Raw genomic sequence first — 22282 nt, 5'->3', positions numbered from 1 at the left:
ATGTTCTGTCTTTCAGACAATACCATCCAGTCCATTTTCTGTTGCTGTTGCTCGGTTCAGAAGAGGTAAATCAACTTTAAGATGCAGCTTCTCACAAACTTTATCAGATTCACAAATTGATATCATTCATTAATTAATATTTTCTGATGACCCAAAATAATACACAATTATCTTTTAGCCCTGTTTCTCTTTTTTAAAAAAAAGATCGTTTTTTTTTTTTATTCATCACCATCAGACAAGTGAGAACACAAATGAACCTGAACAATGATGGAAATTCAAGTGAAGAGTATACTTGGTGCCCAAAGCAGCCCTCTTATGCATCTCCTCATAAGAACCAAGTGAGTAAGTAACCATTTGTTTTAGGGAAAATATTGGGGAAAGGATTTGCTTTTCAAATTCCCCCCTAAAATAAAGGAGGGAAAAAAGAAAACTTGTTTGAAATAATCCATTATGGGGGCAGCTAGGTGGCACAGTGGATAGAACACCAGCCCTGGATTCAGGAGGACCTGAGTTCAAATCCGGCCTCAGACCCTTGACATTTACTAGCTGTGTGACCCTGGGCAAGTCACTTAACCCCAATTGCCTCACCAAAAAAAGAAAGAAAGAAATAATCCATTATGCTTTTACTCAGAATTTAGAATTTGAAAATTGGAATTTTGAAGGGAGCAGGGATAACATCATAGCTACTAAGACTTTTTGCTCAATATTAGATTTTATTTCAATGGTGGGAAGAAAGTGTTCCCTAGAAATGTGTTGAATCCAAATACAAGCATATGAGAGGTGAAAGTTGATAGCCAGTTTTCATTTTCTTGAGGTGAAAACCAAAGATAATCCTCATAAATCAGAACAAGATTTAGGAGACTAAACCTGTTTTTTTGAGATTAATGACTTAAAATAACCAGTGTGATATTGGCAGAGAATTCATGATCTTTTGATCAGCAGTCATCATGCATATATAATATGTGGTGTGGAAATGCTGGACATGTGATAGCACTGGCAGAGTTCTCCTGGGTAAGGAAACTCCTTCTACTGAAAATTTTAGCCATGCCTCTTATATAGCTTCATTTGCATCATAGATGCTAGACAAGCATGGATCTCAGAGGTGAAACTTATAAAGAAGGATATATAATAATAACCATCACTAAAGTTATAGCATGGCAGCTTGGTATAAGGATAGAATACTGGGCGTGGAGTCAGGAAGATCTGAGGTCAAATTTTACCTGTTGATGCTCTCTCCATGTGATTTTTGACAAGTCGCTTCTATATGTCTCCAAGTTCCCTAATAAATCATTGAGGGTGGTAGATGTTGCATCTGTAATGGGTAGGAGTCTTTATAACAGGAGTTACCGACTGACAAAATCAGAGACCAAGTGATAAAATATACACAAATACCATTTCTTTGGCTTTAATTTTACAGTCCAACAGCGGGCATGTTCAGCCATCCAAAAAAAAGCCATTGCCACCCCTCCCACAAGGGGAAAGTCATGGGGAGAAGATCCGAGTTGTGGCTCTCTATGACTTCCTTCCCAGAGAATCCTGTAATTTAGCATTAAAGAGAGCAGAAGAATACCTGGTACTAGAGAAATACAATCCTCACTGGTGGAAGGCAAGAGACCGAACTGGGTAAGACAAGTGGCTTGTTTCAAGCCCATCTATTCTTTTGTCCTCTAAAAATGATGATACAGAGAGAAGACCCTGTTTAGTAGTTCAGTCTCTTATACATTTCTTCCCTCTAATTGTTAGGGAAGCCTCCAGTCTGTCAAGACTAACTAGTCTTGCACAGTAACTAAAAACAGATGGCCTTTCCCAGGGTATCTTTTAGTCCCCAGTTGGATCAACCACCTTCTGAGAAAATTGTGGAATACCTATTGTCTCCCTCACCTCCTGAAACTCTCTATATGAGAATGTGTTTGACCAATCAAGTCATGCCATGTTCTGCCTGTGGATGTACTTAGGAGAGGATTTCAAGGCATCTAGCCTAAAACCTCCATGTTCCAAGTCTGAAAAAGGCAAATGAGTGTAGTTCTGAGTGAGAGTAGGCATTCTAAGCTCCCGCTCCTCACATAGAACAGTCCCAGGAGGCCTAGTTGATACATTCCTCGCAGTCTTGTTCTATTGCACAGTGATGCTACCAGAGAGATGTAGATAGGCCTGCAGAATCAGTTCTCTTCAAAACTGTCAAGTAAGTGACGTTTTTCCTTGGATCTCCGGCCTTAATATGATAGAATCCTTCTGTCATAGGCATATATGATCTTAATAAATACTCGTTAATAAATGATTGTTGTTTTCCTAAATAGGATTTCAAACTGGAAGGGAACTTCGAGATCATCTAGTTGATTTCTGTCCTTTTACAGATGGTGAGGCTCAGGTGATTTGCCCAAGATCCCATGGATATTAAGTAAAAGAAAGAATTTCATTCCAGGTGTTCTGACTCCAGATTAGTTACTATTTGATACTAGCTTGGTATAGATCCTAGAAGAGTCAAGAAGACCTGATTTCAAAATCTACCTCAGACACTTGATAACTGTGTGACTCTGGGCAAGTCACTTAACTGTTTTCTCATCTGTAAAATGGAGACAACAATCATGCCTATCACATAGAGTTGTTGTGAGGATTAAATGAGAAAGAACTTTGTAATAATAACACTGCTTTCCAACCACAATACTTATGCACCTCTGAACTTTACAAAGTGCTTTACAATTATTATCTCAATTATTATAACAACCCTGGGACATATGTACTTTTATTATTCCCAAACGGAGGTTAAGTGCTTTGCTCAGGGCCACAAAGCTAGTAAAGTGTCTAAGGCAAAATTTGAACTTAGGTCTTCCTGATTTCTAGGCTATCACTCCGTTCATGGTGCCATCTAGATGCTTCCAATCTTAAAGCATTATAGATATTTGAGTTATTTTTATTGTTGTTGTTGCTTTTAAGAACTCAGGGTCACCTCTATACCCATGACAAGGTGAAGAACATAATTGTAAAATGCCACATAAATATAAGAGGTAGCGTGGTGGGAGTGGAAATGTGCTGGGGAAACGGGTTTGAATCCCACCTCAGGTGCTTACTACCTATGTGACAAGATATTTTATCTCTCAGGGTCTCACTTCTCTTATCTGTAAAGGGCAAGAATTAGACTAGATAATCTCTAAGGTCTCTTCCAATTCTAAATTATGTGGTTATCTTGTTAATATTTTTATAATAATTTTGTTAATTATCATAAACACACACTTACACAAACATTGCTTTTTGTTGTTTTTGTTTTAGGAAAGAAGGATTAATCCCTAGCAACTATGTGACAGAATACAAGCTAACCAATTTGGAAATATATGAGTAAGTATTCTTTCTAAATGCAAGTTGTAATCCATTCATAAAACTTGAATAACGTTTGGTAGTTATAAGTAGAAGAATTGTTTGGGGCTTTTGTTTTTGAGAAAGGAAGTAACACCTTGAACAATTTTAGTAACAAAGATAATTCTTATCAGAGATCTTTCCCAGGGTTGAATTAGCAATGTGATTTTCAGGGTTTGTTTGTTTTACCTGGGCTTTTTAGTGGTGACCACTTTTGCTGTCAAAGAGATGGGCTTTAAAAAAATCCTCATCTTAATTTGCTATTTGTCCTAACATTAAAATTTCCCATAAAAAATTGGAACCTGAGGCTTTGCACCTTTTAAAGTGCTATAGGAATGTCAATTAGTATTGTCCTCTTTTTTATTTACTGAAATAAAAAATGGAATAAAGAAAACATTAGGTAAAATACATTAAAAAATGGAATGAAGAACATTTCAATTAATGGCAAATTGAACAAAGTTTAATTCCCAGTGGAAAGTGTAAACCAAACCAAGAATTATTTCTGTATAATGGAAGAATTAAGCAAATCCATAAATCTGAGTCATTATTTACCTGTTTTCATAGACTCATAACATCTTAGAGCTGACAGGGGCCGTAGAGATCTAGTCTAGAGTCTTAACATTTTTTGTGCTATGTACCCCCTTGGCAGTCCTATGAGCCCCTTCTCAAAAATGATGCTATTAAATGCATAAAATAAAATATATAGGATTATAAAGGAAACCGATTATAGTGAAATATAGTTGTCAAAATATTTTTAAAAACCAAGGTCACAGACTCCATGTTAGGAATCCCTGATTCTTGTCCAACCCCCATCATTTTATGATTAGGCATACATGTAGAACTTTGGTGGATGTGGGGGACTTAGAAGTCTTTAACGTAACTGTCAAGTGCCATATAAATATTTAAGAGTCTGTGTGGCATCTTGGATACAGTACTTACAATTAACATGATTGGTCACAATAATGTTCAGGAAAACAGCACTGAAAGACTTCAGAACTCTAATCAATGCAGTGATCAGTGATGACTTTAGAAAACATGGTGAAGAACATTTTCTGATTCTTGTCTGAGAGGTTAATGGAATGTAGGTGGTAAATGAGGCACACATTTTCTGACATCGCCAATGAGTTGACATGTTTGGCTCAACTGTACTTCTTTGTTTTAAGTGTGAGTTCTTCAGAATCATTGAAAAGTGGAAATTCCCAACTGCAAAGTGATTTTTTACAAAAGAGAGGGAGAGAATTTATAAAAACATTTTTTTAAAAAAAGGTTTGTGTTTGAATTCTGCCTCAGACACTTACTGTGTGACCCTGGGCAGATCACTGAAGCTTTCTGACTCTCAGTGACCTCATCTATAAAAGGAAGACCATGACAGTACCTATTGTGTAGGGTTTTTGTGAAGATCAAATGAAATAATTAGGTTACTAGTTGGTACAGTATACAGAATACTGGATCTAGAGTCAGCAATTGATGTTGTTGTTGTTTGTTCAGTTGAATCTGACTCTTTGTTGACCCTATGGATCATAGTACATATCAATACTGTCCATGGGGTTTCCTTGGCAAAGATACTGGAGTGGTGTACCATTTCTTTCTCCAGTGGATTAAGGCAAAGTGACTTGCTCAGGGTCACACAACCAGTAAGTGTCTGAAGTCAAATTTGAACTCAGGTCTTTCTGACTTTAGGTGCAAAACTTTATCTGCTGAGCCATCGAGCTGCCAGAGTTAGAAATACCTGAATTCAAATCTGGCATCAGACACTTACTAGTTGTGTGACTCTGGGAAGTCAATCAATAAATATTTATTAGACACCTACTATGTGCCAGGCATTATGCTAATTGATTTACTTCTATTTGCCTCAGTTTCCTCCTCTGTAAAATGGGGACAATAACATCAACCAATAATAGAATTGGTGTTGTGAGAATTAAATAAAATAATATTGTAAAGCACTTTGCAAACTTCAAAGTGCCACATAAATGTGTGAATCATTATTATTCTCTGCTTTAGAACTGAGTTTAGGTCATTAAACCTGGTAAACTTTAGGGTAGGTCATTAACCATTAGAATATTTGCATACCGTATCATCCTAAGTTAGTCCACTAACTTTGATTTTGGTTGTCAGAGAATAGTCAATAAAAGAGTCATGCTATTTTCCATGAGGGTCTCTCTGATTTCTTCTTTAAAAATCCCCTTTTCTTCAGAGATATTAATAATTGGAGTCTACCCAGCACAGATGGTATCATACTTTAGTTCTAGAAAAAAATCCCTTATTATTGTGAGAATATTATTACCAGGGCCCCCCCCTGCTGAGAGAGCCTGGTTGGCCTTTGATTTAAGGTCAACCCAGTGTCCCAAAGTTACCTCACAAAGCCTTGTTCCCTCCAGAGGATCTGAATTCTGATTCATGGACTGCCTTCAAGTCATGTCATTCAATGAACTTGAATGCTACCAGCCAATTAGCTTGGAGCAGTGTGTAGGGACTGCCTGTCTTCTGGACCCACAGGGAGCTTCCCCTCTAACAGCACAGGATCTTTCTCTTGGTAGCCTGAGTCTGCTAGGTAGAGGCAGCTTTTTCTCCTCTCTCTCCCATAGATCTTTGGTAGGCTTTCCTATTCTTTCAGAGATACATGTTCTCTTTTTGCTAACCTCTAAAATACTTTAATAAATGCTTAATGCCTAAACTGGTGTTAAAGCTTCTAATTTCTAAGTAAAACTTAGCTAGCTTTCCCCACACTGGGGACAGGAATAAGGTGACCACACATTTAGTTTTACTGGTCACATTATGAAATACTAATTATTCCCACTTCTGATGTGAATTATAGCTCCTTCACCTATAGCAGTGGATGGGTGCACACATTGCTGTGGCAATGAACCTCCCTGCACTTAGCCAGCTGGGTTCTCAGCCCCACGCACAGCCGGCTGTCTCCAGCTCCATGCCTGGAATCTTTCCAGTTCAGGAGGTCTTGCCAGAGCTTGTGCTCTCCTGTGGTCTTTCGGAGCCCTGGGCTACCTCCGGGCCTCAGTGAGTCCTCAGCGAAGCGATTCAGTAGAGACATTGTACTATAGAATTACTAAAATTATATTAAAGCTAAAATCCTCAAGCATCATAGTTGTTTCATTCGTTGTATTTAAAATGAGATTCAGCTACCCAAGAAGAAGCACTTATCAGTATATGAGGAGGTTCGAAGAGTCCTGAGAGAAGGAATTGTGCATTGTGCATCGTCTGCTGTTTTTAATCACTCCCATTACTGAGCACATTGCACATAGGTAGAGGAAGAGGGACTGTACGTGTGGTTTAATTGGTATAGGGAACTCCCAGATGAGGAGGCTCTCTACCAATGAAAGACAGCACCCGCTCTGCAACTTTCCATAAAATTGGTACTTAATAAATGCAAGAGAATAGTATTTTTTAAAAGGTAAGAAGTTTGAATGGTGTCAGATTGTGGAGGGCCTTGAGTGAAAGGCTAGGAAGTTTGTATTCTTTTTTGAGTAGGTAATGGGAAACCACTGAAGGTTTTAAGCAGAGAGTAATATTGTTTGGCATGGTCATAAGGAAGATTGTTTTCTTTTTCGTCCATTTGTTCTTTGGGCTCACGACAATTGTCACCACCTTATGATGTTTTCCTGTGGTTGCAGTCACAAAAAGGCCCAATTTGTTTAGACTTTCTTTTAGAGGCTGTTTGTTTTTAAAAGTCTGCTTATGGGAGCAGCTAGATGGCGCAGTGGTTAAAGCACTGGCCTTGGATTCAGGAGTACCTGAGTTCAAATCTGGCCTAAGACACTTGACACCTACTAGCTGTGTGACCCTGGGCAAGTCACTTAACCCCCATTGCCCCGCCCCCCCCCAAAAAAGTCTGCTTATTTAGTCTTAGGGTAAGTTTGGAGGGGGTAGTATCTTATGGGGTTTAACAGAGAGCATACAAAGGTGTTCTTAGGCAGTTCTTGGTGGGGAAAGGGAAAACTGACATTTTTCACTTTAGCTTACCGTAAGCATAAGAGAGTATTTGCCTAAGATTATAGCTTCTTTTATTCTATCATATCATTCAAACTTTTAAAAAAATCCTCTCTGTTGGGGCAGCTAGGTGGCACAGTGGATAGAGCACCGGCCCTGGATTCAGGAGGACCTGAGTTCAAATCCAGCCTCAGACACTTGACACATTTATTAGCTGTGTGACCCTGGGCAAATCACTTAACCCCAATTGCTTCATAAAAAAAAAAGTTAAAAATTCTCTCTGTTTCAGAAAGTTGAACTGCAAGGTATGAAAGAGCAAGTTGTGTACTTTTTTTACTTTGGCTGTCCTGTATGTTCTTTTTTTTTTTTTTTTTTTTGGTGAGGCAACTGGGGTTAAGTGACTTGCCCAGGGTCACACAGCTAGTAAGTGTTAAGTGTCTGAGTCCGGATTATATCTCAGGTCCTCCTGAATCCAGGGTCGGTGCTCTATCCACTGCGCCACCTGGCTGCCCCTGTCTTGTATGTTCTAAAAAAGCTAACCTAAGAATAAAACAGAATGAATGAATGAATGGATGAACTTCTGAATAGGGATGCATATTTTAAATACTTAAAGTCATGAAAGACAGCCCTTTAAACTAAAGGGAAAAGAAAGGTGTTTTTTCCCTAATAAAGCATGCATGATATTAGAATGGTAACTGATATTTCATCAAATTATAGGTGGTATCATAAAAACGTCACTAGAAATCAGGCAGAAGATCTTTTGCAACAAGAGGTAAGTCTACATATTTGTGAGTGAATCTGTGGAGAGCAATAAAAATTTCCAAGAATCTGTTGTGGGCATTTTTACTCATCAAAAAGACTCATTTGCTGCTTCTTTTTAAAAATATCTCTCAGTGAAACTTAACTTCACTTTATATGAGTATTTGTGAAAAGTTGAAAGCAAATAATTTTATATCAAATCTTTGTTTTTATCAAATAATGACATGCTCCCATTGAAATAATTTTTAATACACTTTCTTCCTTTTTTCCTTTGTTTCATTTCTTCCTTTCTTCCGTCTTTCCTTCCTTTCTTCGATTGCAAACTCCTTCAGAACAGGGTCTTATGTTATATTTATCTTTGTATTTTCAGAACCTATCATTGTACCTTAAACAGAAAAAGTGCTAAGTAAATTTTTGAAAGTAATAAAAAGAATTCAATTAAACATTCATATCAAGGAGCATTCTTCTTTTTAAAACATATTAGTTCTATAGGCTTTATCCTTCCACAAACAAAAGCTGACCAAATGGACATTCAAACTATGTGATCTTTGCCTTGGCTCATTAAAAGTCCATGTATCAAAATACAGACCATTGTTATTTCCTGTGTTTTGGGGAAGTGTTTACTGACTTCATGAAACTGGTGTCTAAAAATTTGCTTTGGCCTTGAAGAACCACTTGGACAGTGACATCAATTCATTAATTTATAAAGTGTTTACTGCAAAGTGCCAGTGGTGTTATTCTTAACAGGACAATGGTAGTGGTTTCATTTTATTTAATTATATTTTAAAATACAGCAGTCATAGATGCCAAATGAAGTCTTGATGAAAAGCACTGACTCCTAATCATATAAAAATCTTGTGTAAGTTAAATAACTTTGACTTATTTATGTTACATTTGAGAATTCAGATAAACTGAGGCACGAAGTTCCAGGCATGTTCAATTTATTGATGAGACTAGCAATTATCAATAAAAGGAGTCTGTCAACTCTTCTGTCAACCAAAAAGAGTACAAGGTAGGGCTTACTAACCTTCATATAGTTTTGGGAAATACAAGAGAACAAAGAACAGGAAGCATCACAGATAGAAAACAGTATGACTGTTTACAAAATCTGAAGTATCATAGGCAGAGAAAACAATATGATTGGCTGGACTAGCAACAACCCCTCCTTCCTTTTGTCAGGGAAAGTTGATTGGTAGAATCCATCTGCTTGTTAGTTGAGCAGAGACAACAGATTTCTTGGTGTCCCCCTGTATTCTGTAAGGCTTGTTAGTAAGATATCAGATCTCCCTTAATTGTACATGGGTATACAAAGCTGTATAGAGATAATATATTTCTTTTAGTTAGGGCGAATTATAGGACAACTGAGTTATAAACTAGCTCAAAGATGGAAAACTCAGCTTCTGGACTCATGAACTTCTTAACTCAGGGACAAAGAACATTGTTCAAATAAGTACCGAATATAATCAATTACAGAATGGAATAAAGTATAAAAAATCAATATTTTATTTTCTCAGCTAGTAGAGAAGCAGAAATAGCAGTCCCACTGGATACTTGAGATAACCTTTAAGTTGCACCCAATGATCATTGCTTAGGTGTACAAAAATGATAACATGTTCAACAAATGTGACCAAAGCAAGGTTGAACTTTATAGCTGCTAAGGGAAAACAGGTAGGCAGAAATACTGAACTAGCCTGTAACAAGCAAATAGCCTGTGGGTGAAACATAAGTTATTTGCATATTTGCTTCATTATCATCCATGAGAGTTATGCAAATGGAAAGTCTATTATTAAAGTTTCCTTTAAAGAAACTAGAGTAGAGAATTATCTTACAATGGATCCCCAAGGTCCCTGTAACTCAAATTCTATGAAATTATAGCTAAAAAAATCTTGTTTCCTGACTCCTATTCTATCTACTCAGCTAATGAGTTTCAAACCATCACCCTGTGAGACTTGAAGACAACTCTCCACCCCCACCTCCCAACCCAACAGTGGAAGAAAACTCTTTAAGTATTAACCTTAAACAGGAAGTCCATACAGATTCTGCCTTATTATGATTATATCCATAAGAAAAGAAAACGTTTTAAAGCTATGATGATTGCTAAGAGCAGAAAGAACAGGAGGGCTGGCAATAGACAGCAGACATTAGAAAGGAGGAACTTTCAGAATAATTCCATTAGAACTGAAATGAAGATACATAGGAATTGGAAGCTGTAAATAGCTTCTCTTAACAGTCCATTGGACATCGCATGTTAATAAATTGAAGGAATTCCTGCAGTTGACTATTATCTTTCAGTTCATGGTTCAGTTCAGTTCGCTCCTCCAATCCAGTGTTTCCTAGTCTTTTTTTTTTGAAAAAGATTGTGAGTTTACAGGGGCAGGCCAAGTTGCACTAGGGAGCATCATCCTTTCCCTACTATTTACATTTTCTATCCTTGTTTCACCACCTGTTTTGACATTATAAATACTATATGCATGCATGCATGCATACATGCACACACCTGTGCACACGTATAAACATTCACACATACACCCACACTATCTTTTCTCTTCTTCCTACCACATCCTCTACACCCTATCCTCTCAGTCATAAAGTGGCAAAAAAAGGAATTAGAAAGTCTACATGATTAAAATACACTAAAGTAGTCTTTGCAACATACCAAAGTCTCAGGTTCCAATACACTGGCTGGGACACAATGCCCTACTCTTTTTTCTGAGTCTGTAATAGTCCTCCTAGAAAGGAAGAGGAGTGAAGGGAGGATCAGCACAAAGGAATGGGGTCCTTTACCTTCTGATTACCCAGTTCACAGGATGGCTATGAAGATAAATTGAGATGAGATAAAATGAGAGAACTTGGAAAAGTTTGGGGAAAAGTACAGATTAAGGTATTATCTTCCTCCTTCTCCTTGTTCTCTTCATCATAATCCCATAATCCTCTAGTACTGCTATATCCCCAAAACACTTGTCGGTGATCAATGACAGCTTCTTAAATCCACAATAAGAACACTCATTTGTAATAGTTCATCTCACCCTACATTCTGTGACATTCTAGTCCTGGAAGTCTTAGAGTTTTCTGGAAGAAGATGACATGCAATTTAAGAAACCACCATGAAACTACCACCATTTTATTAAGCAGTTGTCAATAGCATCATCTATGGCATGTACACAAGTGAATGTAACTGTGTTCTCCCCAGTAGTTATTATACTTGACTTTTAATTATTTATTTGTTGGACATTGCATTTAAATATTTCAAGTACCTTTTACTTCATCAGTGTGAGCAGTCCCTCCACTTATAAAAATTGTAATTCTCTATGGACTAGGTGATTATCTTCTAAATTTGGTGTGGCAAAAAAGCATCTTCTGCATTCTGCAGCCAACCTAGTAATGCATTTCCAACTTAGTGATGAGGCTGGTCTTCATAAGTAGACATACAATCCATCACCATGCTAATACTTGCAAGCCTTCCAGTTTGATAGGACTTGTGCTCCACTGGTATAGTCTTTGGGAACCCAGAGGAATCTCCATCTTACCATGAAGCACTGATGAAGGAACCAAGTGGAGATTGGCACTGTACATGGGGAAAGACAATAAATAAATTTCATCTTTAAATCAGATGAGAGTTCAAATCCAACTGCAGACACCTGACACTTACTAGCTGTGTGACCCTGAGCAAGTCACTTAACCTTCATTGCCCTGCAAAAAAAAAAAATCTTATGGGGCAGCTAGGTGGTGCAGTGGATAGAGGACTGACCCTGGAGTCAGGTAGGACCTGAGTTCAAATCTGGATTCAGACACTTGACACTTACCAGCTGTGTGACCCTGGGCAAGTCACTTAACCCCAATTGCCTCAACCAAAAAAAAATCAGATGAGATAAACAGCAAACATACATGTGGCACACTTTGTATTTTGATTTTTCAAGCAGAAAGAAAAGAGGGGGAGAAAGACCAAAATGAAGGTTATGAGTGAGTAGGTAACTGGGAGAGAAAGTAGTAAAGGAAATTGTTCTAGCCTCTATTCTCCACTTTCCAGGCCACCTCACTTCACTGATGAGACAGGCTGCTAGAGATGGCTTATAATTATTAGGGATGGTGATGTAAAGGGAATTCAATATTTCTGTAATTCACTGTTTTAGCTATATTGATTCAGTGTGTAGGCCAGTGGATTCCAAAGATCATGTTGCTGAGTGGCACTTTTCACTGGGTGTGCCCAGAAATTTAGCCCCCCACATATCCATTTAAAACTACAAATTAGAAACTACCCACTATGATTTCCACCATAAATTCACCTTCTTTTGTGCTTGTGACTCAGTCCCTTCAAAACCCAAACACCCTCCTGAACTGCATTCAATCAGTCAATCAACAAGTATTAATAAAGTAGCTACTACATGTAAGGTACAATGCTAAGAGATAGGTATACAAAGGCAAGAAATGAAATAATCGTTCTAGCAAGGAGATTGCATTCCAAGGTGGTTGCAAACCTTCATCTGTTTGAGTGCCATTTCATCTGCCCACTGTCTTCCTCCTCCTTATACTTCAGACTGCCACATCCCCCCAGCTCTTCCCTCAGATGCAGTTTTTCTGCCTGCTCTTCTCTGTTTGCCTTGGGGAAGGTCACAGTAGCACCAATGTGTAGAGGACAAAGTCACATTTCCTACTGTGGTCCCTTGGAAAAGAAAGAAATATGAGGGAGCAATATGGTGGAGGGGAAGGAAAGGTGGAGCAATCCTCAAAACTAGAGAACAGGTCTGGAAGTCAGGGATCCTACCTTCCTGCCAATTTTATTGTTTACTGTGCCATGACTCTTTATAGCAAAGGATTCAAGTGCCTGAAGCTAAAGAGCAATAACAAACACTTGAGAACCATTGTACTATGCTAGGCAGTGTCCTCTCAGCTCATAGACTAACTTTGCTACTTCACTTCATACTTGTCGCTTTTGTGTTTTAAATGCTCCTGGAACAGAAACTAAAAACCTCCAAAGTAATGAGACTGGCCTCTGTGGGTGAATATTCTCCCCTTGACACAATTCTCTTGACTCCTGTGTCAATTTGCCTTTATGCCAATGAAAAGAAATAAGCCTCTATGTTGAATATATTGTTTTGCAGTCAAAGAAGGTGCATTTATTGTCAGAGATTCAGACGTTTGGGAGCTTACACCATCTCTGTGTATTCAAGAGTTAGAAGGTCAGTAGCTATAAATCTACGTTGCTTTGGGAAGAACTGTACATGCTAGTGGTGGGGTTAAGACCTACAAAGAGGGGCAGCTAGGTGGCTCAATGGATAAAGCACCGGCCCTGGATTCAGGAGGGCCTGAGTTCAAATTTGACCTCAGACACTGGACACTTACTAGCTGTGTGACCCTGAGAAAGTCACTTAACCCTCATTGCCTGCAAAAACAAAGCAAAAACAAAAATCCTACAAGAAAGCTCTTAGGGAAGCATATTAGAAGGATCGAATGCTGGATCAGAGAATCAAGAAATCTGGGTCTCAATTCTAAAGAGCAGGTTCTTCTTTGTAAACTAAGGAGTTTGGACTAGAGCAGGGGTTCTTAACCTTCTTTGTGTCATGGATCCATTTGGCAACTTGGTAAAACCTATGGACCCCTTCTTAGAATGTTTCTAAATGCATGCAATAATATACATAGGATTATAAAAGAAACCAATCATACAATTATGAAAAATGTCAGAAAACTGTACAAAATAGAATTAATTTTTTTTTGGAAAACAAGTTCAAAGACCCCAGGTTAAGAACTCCTGGACGAAATAAACCTCTGAGTTCATTTCCAACTTTTTTATCCTATCTTTATAGACATTTCTATATGAAGACTTTGTAAGAATCAAAATAAAATAGAAATGAAAGTTAACTAAAGGGTTAGCATATCATATAGATGGAGCAATAGTGTAGCATTAATTTGAGAACATGGATTGAGCACCCACTACTATCTAGGGACAGAGACTGCTTTTTTTGTGATCATTCATGAAACTGGGACTTCAAATGAAATGGCCAGAGGACTTGTCTTGGAATGCTACCACATGATTTGTTTGGGTTTTTAATCCAGACCTTGGATGTCATTGGTGTGGGGCAATTGTTTCCAAAGCTTTTTGTTTCTTAAACCCCATTCAGTAACAACAACAAATGCTATAAATCTCGGGGCGGGGGGCGGGTAATTTAATACACTACTCATAAAATTCTTTTAGATTTATGAATATAGTAACAAAATAGGTTGTGATAATACATGAGGAGAGACAAAGATTTGGAACAACTCATAATTTTCAAATTTTCTCATTAAAAGCTGTGTTGACTGGGAAGAAATCTGTAGGAAAATAACTGGAATTCAATTATACTTGAGGCAGAACTTGAACCCATTTTTTTTTTCTTGACTCAGACCAGATTTACTGTTCACAATGGTCACACTCCCTTGAAGTCTAAAGAATGTATTTTTTTTTTAAATTGGCTAGTTAGTGTGCACTGTTGATATCTGAATTTTTAAGGTGGAATAGTATTGTGATGGTTTGGGGTACCATAGTGATTTTATTTACATAACTAACTATTGCTTCTTTGGTCACAGGAGTGATAAGATACCCATCAAGCATTATCAGATTAAAAACCATGACTCAGGGCAGTGCTATGTGAGTGAAAGACACCTTTTCCCATCAATACCAGAACTGATTCGGTATCATCAGCACAATGCAGCAGGTAAGAAACACTCACAAACTTCAACTAAGGAGGTGTAGGACAGCCAAACAGTTTCTTCATCATCAGATTAAACTCATTTGTTAAAGGAATGAAGTTAGTTTGATGCTAACTTTTTTTTTTTTAATAAACAAACTTGTTCAATTGGTATTTCTAAAACCTAGCCAGGAGTAAACAAAAGTTTTGGACCTTCGATAAGTTCAAAAAACAACAAGAAGAACTCCAACTTTCAATTATTTTCTTATTTTCCACCAGAATAGAAGACATAGAGCCATGGTCTTGCAGTAGGGATAGAATAAAGGGTGGGATGGTGGAGAGGGCCTTCTGATATTAACCTCCTTAGAGAGACATTTTCTGATCTACTTTATTGTTCCTTTTGGTAACAATCCCACCATTCTGCCGTTCATCTGGGATCTCTTGTGCAGGTTTCTAATTTCCCTGTTCTACTCTTTCTGAATTAAACACACAACCCTCTTTTATGGTTTTGGTGAGATTTATTTATGCCATTACAAGGAAACATCCCAATTGAAATTGGGATTTAAAATAATTAACAAAATGGGCAAGTTAAAAAGTGTCTTAAGAATTTCCAGAATTTAGATTAGCTCTTATTTTCAATGAAAATGTAAATGGAGATAATGGCTGATTTTTCTAAGTTCTCAGTATTCACTCATTTATTCTTGGAATTTTTCTTCAGAGTTATCATAACCACACTCCTGCCTGGTTTGGATACTAGGCTAAGTTCTCAGGCTTTTAAGGTTGGGAAGGCTGAGGCTTACCAACCCTGCAGAGAAAACAATTAGGAATAAGAAAATTCCTCAAGGAGATTTCAGTCTAATAGGGAGATAAGATAGACACAAATAACTATAGTATAAGGCAGAACTTATCAAGTGTCATAAAGTGCTATAGGGGTTGATGGGAAGAAGGGGGTCATATTGTGGGGATGGTAGTGACATAAACAGAAATGAGAAAGTCATCAAGGAGCTGTTTGGGGGGAAATATATTAATTCCATTTGGGGCATGTTGAAGAGTCAGCAGAATATCTAGGTAGAGATATGAAATTAGCACCCAGGCGAGAGAAGTCAGGAATAAAAACAAATACATTTAAGACCTGAATAAAGGTGACAGATAATGTATTGGGAAGTAGGGGGGGGGGCAGAAATGAGACCACAGAGAGGATATAAAGAAGAGAAGGAGGTTGAGGTCAGGATTTTAGTGGATGCCCACATTTAGGGGACAGGAAAAGAATAACCATCAAAGGAAAGAGAAAAAAAGCACGGTCAAAGAGGTAGGAGGAAATGTAAGGGAGGCAAAGGAAGTGAGACTTTTGAGGAAAGAGTGGGAGTATCAAATAGTGTCAAAATATACTTACGGTTCAAGGACAATAAGAACTGAAAAACCTTTATTGGATTTGATAACTAGGTCAACAACATTAAAGAGGTTTCAATAGAGAAGCAGAAGCCAGCTTGCCAAGTATTGAAGAATTATGCAGGTGGAGAAGAAACAGTCATTGAGTATAATAGCCTACTCTTTAAGACATTTGGCAGTAGAGGCAGCTAGGTGGAGCAGTGGATAAAAACCCGGCCCTGGATTCAGGAGGACTGGAGTCCAAATCTGGTCTCAGATACTTGACACTTACTAGTTGTGTGACCTTGAGCAAGTCACTTAACCCCCATTTCCCTACAAAAAAACAAACAAACAAAAGATGTTTGGCAGTAAAAGGAAAGAAGAATAGAATTTATAGTTTAAGGAGTTAGCATCATCAAACAAAGGGGAGGGTTTTTTTCAAAAAAATTTTAAAGCATAATGAAGACAGACTGGAACATGAAGAGAAATTCAATTCAACTCAACAAATATAGATTAAATGTCTACCATGTAAAAGGATACTGAGATGAAATATAACAGACTGCCCTCAATGAGCCTAAAATCTAGTGGGTGAGGCAATGGATGATATTACAAAAATAATTATAATAATAGGCAAAATATAAATTGTAAAGGAGGAATCCAGATGAAGGTCCCCCCCCCCCCGCCATGAAGTTTTATTTGAAATTTTAGGAAGGAAGAAAGATAATTTTTGAGTGGGAGTAAGACTGGAGGCCAAAGAAATCTATAGGAAAATGACTGGAATTCAGTTATACTTGAGGCTTGTGATTAAGAAATTTAACTCTAGCTTCTTTTCTTTCTTAGGGCTCATAACCCGTCTCCGGTATCCAGTTGGCCCCATGGGAAACTGCTTGCCAGCAACGGCTGGTTTTAGCTATGGTAGACTTTGAAATTCTGTTGTAATAAAATAGTAGAACTAGTAAAGAAATTCCATTCCAAGTTCCCAGCTTGCTTAATGTAAAATGAGGTGCAATTGAGAAAGTAATAGTAATAGTTAACATTTTTATACCCTTACTCTGTGCCAGTCACTCTGCTAAGCTCTTTACCATTATTATCTCATTTGATCCATATAACAACCCTCAGAGGTAGTTGCTATTATTTCCCCCATTTTACAAATGAGGAAGCAGAAACAATCAGTGATGTGCCCAGGGTCACACAGCTAGTAAGTGTCTGAGGCCATATTCTTCTTGACTCCAGGTCTAGCATTCTAGCCACCTAGCTGTTATTTAAATAGCTGTGCTCTCTAGAAACAAGGACATCAGGGAAAGGGACGTTACTCAAGAGAGGTCAGCTGCAGGTATGTGCTAAGCATGGGAGTTTCTAGATCATCCTTCTTCCTAACTGCCTTTAGGTGGAATTTATTCATCATTCAGCTTGGGTAGTTTCTAGGAAATGTGGCATTTGCAAATCCCAAAATTTGCTTTTTGGGAAGAAAAGTTTCATTTCCTTTGAAAAGTGGAATAATGAGAGGAACTCTCCCCTCCCCTCAAAAACCAAACTATAGGTTAGACTTGAATCTCTTACAAAACCACATTCAAGCTGCACTTGTGTTTGTAAGCTAGCAAAAATCTTTAAAGAAGGATAGTATTCATACCTCATTTAAGTGCTTTTACCTCTAGCATACAAGTGTCATCTTTCCTTCCTATAAAAGTGGCCATTTGTATAGAAACAAATGACATTTTCCGAGGGGTTCTCTTCCCATGCCTAGAAAAGAAATCGATGCAAGGGTCAAGGAGCAAACTATTATATGAGAATTCTACAAAGAAAATAATATATGTATGTAAATCACTAGATTATTTTGGCCTAAAAGTTGATTCTGGAGGCAGCTTCAGAACTCTTTCCTGGTGTTCCCTCAAATTAAGCTGCCAAATGCTGATGTGTGTATAATACTGGTGGGTACTACTGTGGAGGGTAGTGTCACAAATGAAATTTAACAAAAAAGTAAACCAAGGTATATTTCTCCAAACAAGATAACATTTATTAACGATGATATATTATGGCTGTCAATAAAAGGGTCAATGCATTGCCTCAGTTTATGCCAAACACCCAGAACTAAAAACGCAGTTCATTTTTATAAGCATAGAGCAAAGAACATTACAGGGTAGATGACATCATGGGGTTGAGGACTACACGATTGGTTCCATACATAGCTGAGGCCAGGAAAACAATGTGATTTTTGGAAGTTGGGTAATGAAGGGTTAGCCATGATCTTCTCCTTCCCACTTTCTTCCTCCTCCCACCCCACTAAAAAGTGTTCATTATTTGGGTCCAGCAGCAAGATCTAGAGATAACAGACCAGACTTTTTGGACAAAAAAATCAGACATCCTTAAAGGATAGCTTGGTGGTATAAACATGGTAGACCAGATTCCCTTTCGGCAAGTTATGCCTTATGCTTTATGGCTCCCCCAAGGTGAGCCAAATTCCTTGAGCAAAGAATAGGACAGTGATTATTAGCAAGAGAACTGGATTTCTAAACTTAACCCATTACAGGCCAGATGAATTCTGAACTAAGTTCAGAGACAAAGAACCCTGACTTGGGCAGTTACAGTACAAAATAAATTAATTATAAACATCATCAGTAATAAATGGTACAGGATCAATCTTGATCATTTCAGTAGAGTAGGTTGTGACTCAAGTCTACTTTCTGTCTCAGAGATTGTTAAAGTTCCAAATCCCTCTCAGGACTGAGAGGAGGGGGCTACTTGTTCTTCTCAACTACAAATCCCAGAATACCAGTGAGTTCTCAGTCTTCTCCCTATTGTATTCATCTATAAAAGTACAACTTCTATATTAGAGAAATACAATTCTTTAAAAATTTCCCTTTCCCTATTTGTTTCTGCTGAGTGTAAAAATACAAAAGGAGCTTAAATTAATGGAAAATCATATTTTTAGGTTAAATCCCCAAGATATCCAAAATTCCTTTTGGTTCTAAAATCCTATCATCTTAATGTGAGTAGATTTAGTATCCTGCCATCAAAAAGGCACTTAAATTCTTATTGATTTTCTTACTGATTTTCTTATTGGGGTAGCTAGGTGGCTCAGTGGATAAAGCACTGGCTCTGAATTCAGGAGGACTTGAGTTCAAATCCGGCCTCAAACACTTGATACTTTCTAGCTGTGTGACCCCTGGGCAAGTCTCTTAACCCTCATTGCCCTGCAAAAAGAAAAAAAAAAGAAAATTATTTTCTTATTGATTTTTTTCTTTGATAAGAGGGTCCAAGTCAGCCTGGAAGCTGATGCCTGAGGCAAGGTGAAGAGAGAAAATAAAAGGGAGAAAAAAAACCCCTTAGAAATTGATTTAGGGGCAGCTAGGTGGCGCAGTGGATAGAGCACCAGCCCTGGAGTCAGGAGGACCTGAGTTCAAATTTGACCTCAGACACTTGATACTCACTAGCTGTGTGACCCTGGGCAAGTCACTTAACCCCAATTGCCTCACCCCCTCAAAAAAAAAAAAGTTGATGTAGGAGGTAGAAAAGGGACTGATAGAGGGGGAAGTAGAAAAGAAGGAGAGATTTCTTAAAGCCAGATGTTATCTATGTCAATACCCTGCCTATGGCCAGCTTTGACTAGGAGTGGGGTTAAAATCTATCAGAGAATCCAAATTTAATTTTAATTAATCCATCATTTAATCCAATGTTGGTGTTTGGTAGATCTGAATTAGAAAGCATGGAAAAATGTGGCCCCCTGCTGGAGGAAAATTTCTTGAAGAAATGTACCTTAAAAAAAGAGTTATGTTGTACTTACATGCCAACAAGAACATTTGACAGTTTAATTGGAGGGAATACTAGGAAAGCATTTCCCCTTGTGTTTGTCCTTTTGAACACTAAAATGGCAAATGAATGAAGTTCAGGATGCCTGAAAAATCACATTTTCCTCCAAGAAAACATAAGAGTTTTCTTTTGAGTGAAAATATTCTTCCTTAACAAAAATTAGGACTTGGTGGATATTGTTCACTGATTAAGCCATTTCTTAGCTCTTCAGTTTTCCCCTCTGTAAAATGAAGGAATTAAATTGAATGATCTTTAAGGCCTCTTCCAGTTTTGATAATCTATGATTCTCTCCCTTTTTCATAAGTAACATATAGGTTTTTTGGGGTTTTTTTCAGAGAAATGGGAGATTGATCAATCTGAGTTGACTTTTATAAAGGAAATTGGAAAAGGCCAGTTTGGTGTAGTCCATTTAGCTAAATGGAAATCACATATCCTAGTTGCTATTAAGGCCATCAATGAAGGAGCTATGTCAGAAGATGACTTCATTGAGGAGGCTAAAGTGATGACGTAAGTATGTATAACACCCAAAGAAATGTTGAAAGGTTTAATCAAAGAAAAAAATGCAAGGCCTATGGTAACTGGGAAAAACATGATTCATTTTTCAGAGGTGACAGCATCATACTGACCTAAAAGGGTTAAATTGCCCCTAAAAGATGAATGGTTTGCTTAGCCAGCAATAATTAGTGTGGGCATCCTGTCTATTGATAGAGTATCTTTTTAGTTGTATCATCATGAAGAGAGTATCCTGGGGACAGCTAGGTGGCACAGTGGATAGATCACTGGCCCTGGAGTCAGGAGGACCTGAGTTCAAATCCAGCCTCAGACACTTAACACTCACTAGTTGTGTGACCCTAGGCAAGTCACTTAACCCCAATTGCCTCACCAAAAAAAAAAAAAGAGAGATAGTATCCTGTGCCCTCAGCCCTGCTGACAATAGGTGGTAGCCTGACCATACCGGAAACCTTTCTGATTTATTAGGACATAGAAGAACTTGAATTTCATTGACTTCAAGAACCTAGTGTCAATTCTGCCCTGTGAGGAAACATCACAAGGAAACTTTAGAAGAGGATGAATGCTCTATTCTTGTTAGATAGATGCAAGTTTCCATGGGTTATGAGGAGAGCGACTTGTTCCATTTTTGGTTTTGCTTTGTTTTGTTTTATTTTTTTTGTAGATTTTGCAGCTCCAGAATCTGTTGAGAGGCTTAATTTAATGTTGTTTCTGAGGGAAATTTGGGAGAGCTCAGGCAGCTTCCTGGTTTCACTCTGCCATCATGACTCATCATGATGCCATCATGCCATCATCTCAGGAACTGAGAAGAGCAACTCCAGGCTGCTGCTTCTCTAGGGTTCTTTGGTGGTTACTCTACCTTTTTCTTCCCAGTCTCAATTCTAACCATTACATAAAGCCAACCTTCAACTTACATTTCATTTGGAGAATTTAGCAGGTATAAGAAAAATATGTGAAAAGAAAAAAAGGGAGGGGTTGGGGAAGGATAGGAGGGGTTAGTAGTGGGATTCTTAGGCAAGCAGAAAAAAAATTGGATTTTAGGTCAAGCAAGAGAAGATTTTTCAGTTGCATTAAGGGGAATATTGCTTTTAGGGATAGCCTTTTTGGCCGCCACATTATACTGGTGACTCACATTGAGCTAGATGTCCAGAAAGATCTCTAGATCTTTTTGAGACCAACTACTAACTATGCTCCTCCTATTTTACACTTGTGAAGCTGACTTTTTGTATCCAAGTGCAAGACTTTGTATTTATCCTTCCTTAATTTTATCTCATTCGATTCAGCCTTGTGCTCTAGTCTGTCGAGATACTTTCAGATCCTGACTATGTTAGTTGAAAAGCTTCTTGCCATTTGCAATTTTGATGAGAATATAATCTAAGAATTTGTCCAAGTCATTGTTAAAAATGTTAAACTATACAAGGTCAAGCAAAGATCTTTGGTATACTCTATTGGACACATTGATAATGAGTTATTTCCTGACTATCTTGTGAATCTGGCCATCTGATCAGTTTTTTTTTGGGGGGGGGTGGCAATGAGGTTTAAGTGACTTGCCCAGGGTCACACAGCTAGTAAGTGTCAAGTGTCTGAGGCCAGATTTGAACTCAGGTCCTCCTGAATCCATGGCTGGTGCTTTATCTACTGCACCACCTAGCTACCCCATCCAATCAGTTTTTTATTGTATTATTCTTTGATCTATAACTCCACCTTTTTCACAAGAATAACATCAGCTCTAGGTAAACTATGTCCGCAAAATTCCCTTCAACTACTACTTCAATAATCCTGTTTTAAAAAAAACAAAAAAGGAAATCAAGTTAGTCTGGCATGACCTGTTCTTGATGAAGCCAAGCTGCCTCTTTGTAATCACCACTTCCATTTCTAAA

At 37.9% G+C, this 22282-nt stretch overlaps 1 protein-coding gene across 1 annotated transcript in view; it reads left to right on the top strand.

Moving 5' to 3' along the window:
* The window catches only part of TXK (TXK tyrosine kinase), a 38048-nt gene continuing 15766 nt past the window's right edge, over positions 1–22282 (top strand). Inside the window, 10 exon segments of the mRNA XM_043971715.1 lie at positions 1–65; positions 236–338; positions 1418–1623; positions 3268–3333; positions 8014–8072; positions 13155–13181; positions 13184–13232; positions 14617–14744; positions 16926–17000; positions 20228–20399. Of these exon segments, the coding sequence (XP_043827650.1) occupies positions 1–65; positions 236–338; positions 1418–1623; positions 3268–3333; positions 8014–8072; positions 13155–13181; positions 13184–13232; positions 14617–14744; positions 16926–17000; positions 20228–20399 (950 nt within the window).

Source organism: Dromiciops gliroides, chromosome 6 (genome assembly GCF_019393635.1).
Source record: "Dromiciops gliroides isolate mDroGli1 chromosome 6, mDroGli1.pri, whole genome shotgun sequence".
Taxonomy (NCBI): Eukaryota; Metazoa; Chordata; class Mammalia; order Microbiotheria; family Microbiotheriidae; genus Dromiciops; species Dromiciops gliroides.
The sequence above is the reverse complement of the archived record's forward strand: the minus strand, read 5'-3'. Positions and strand labels throughout refer to the sequence as shown.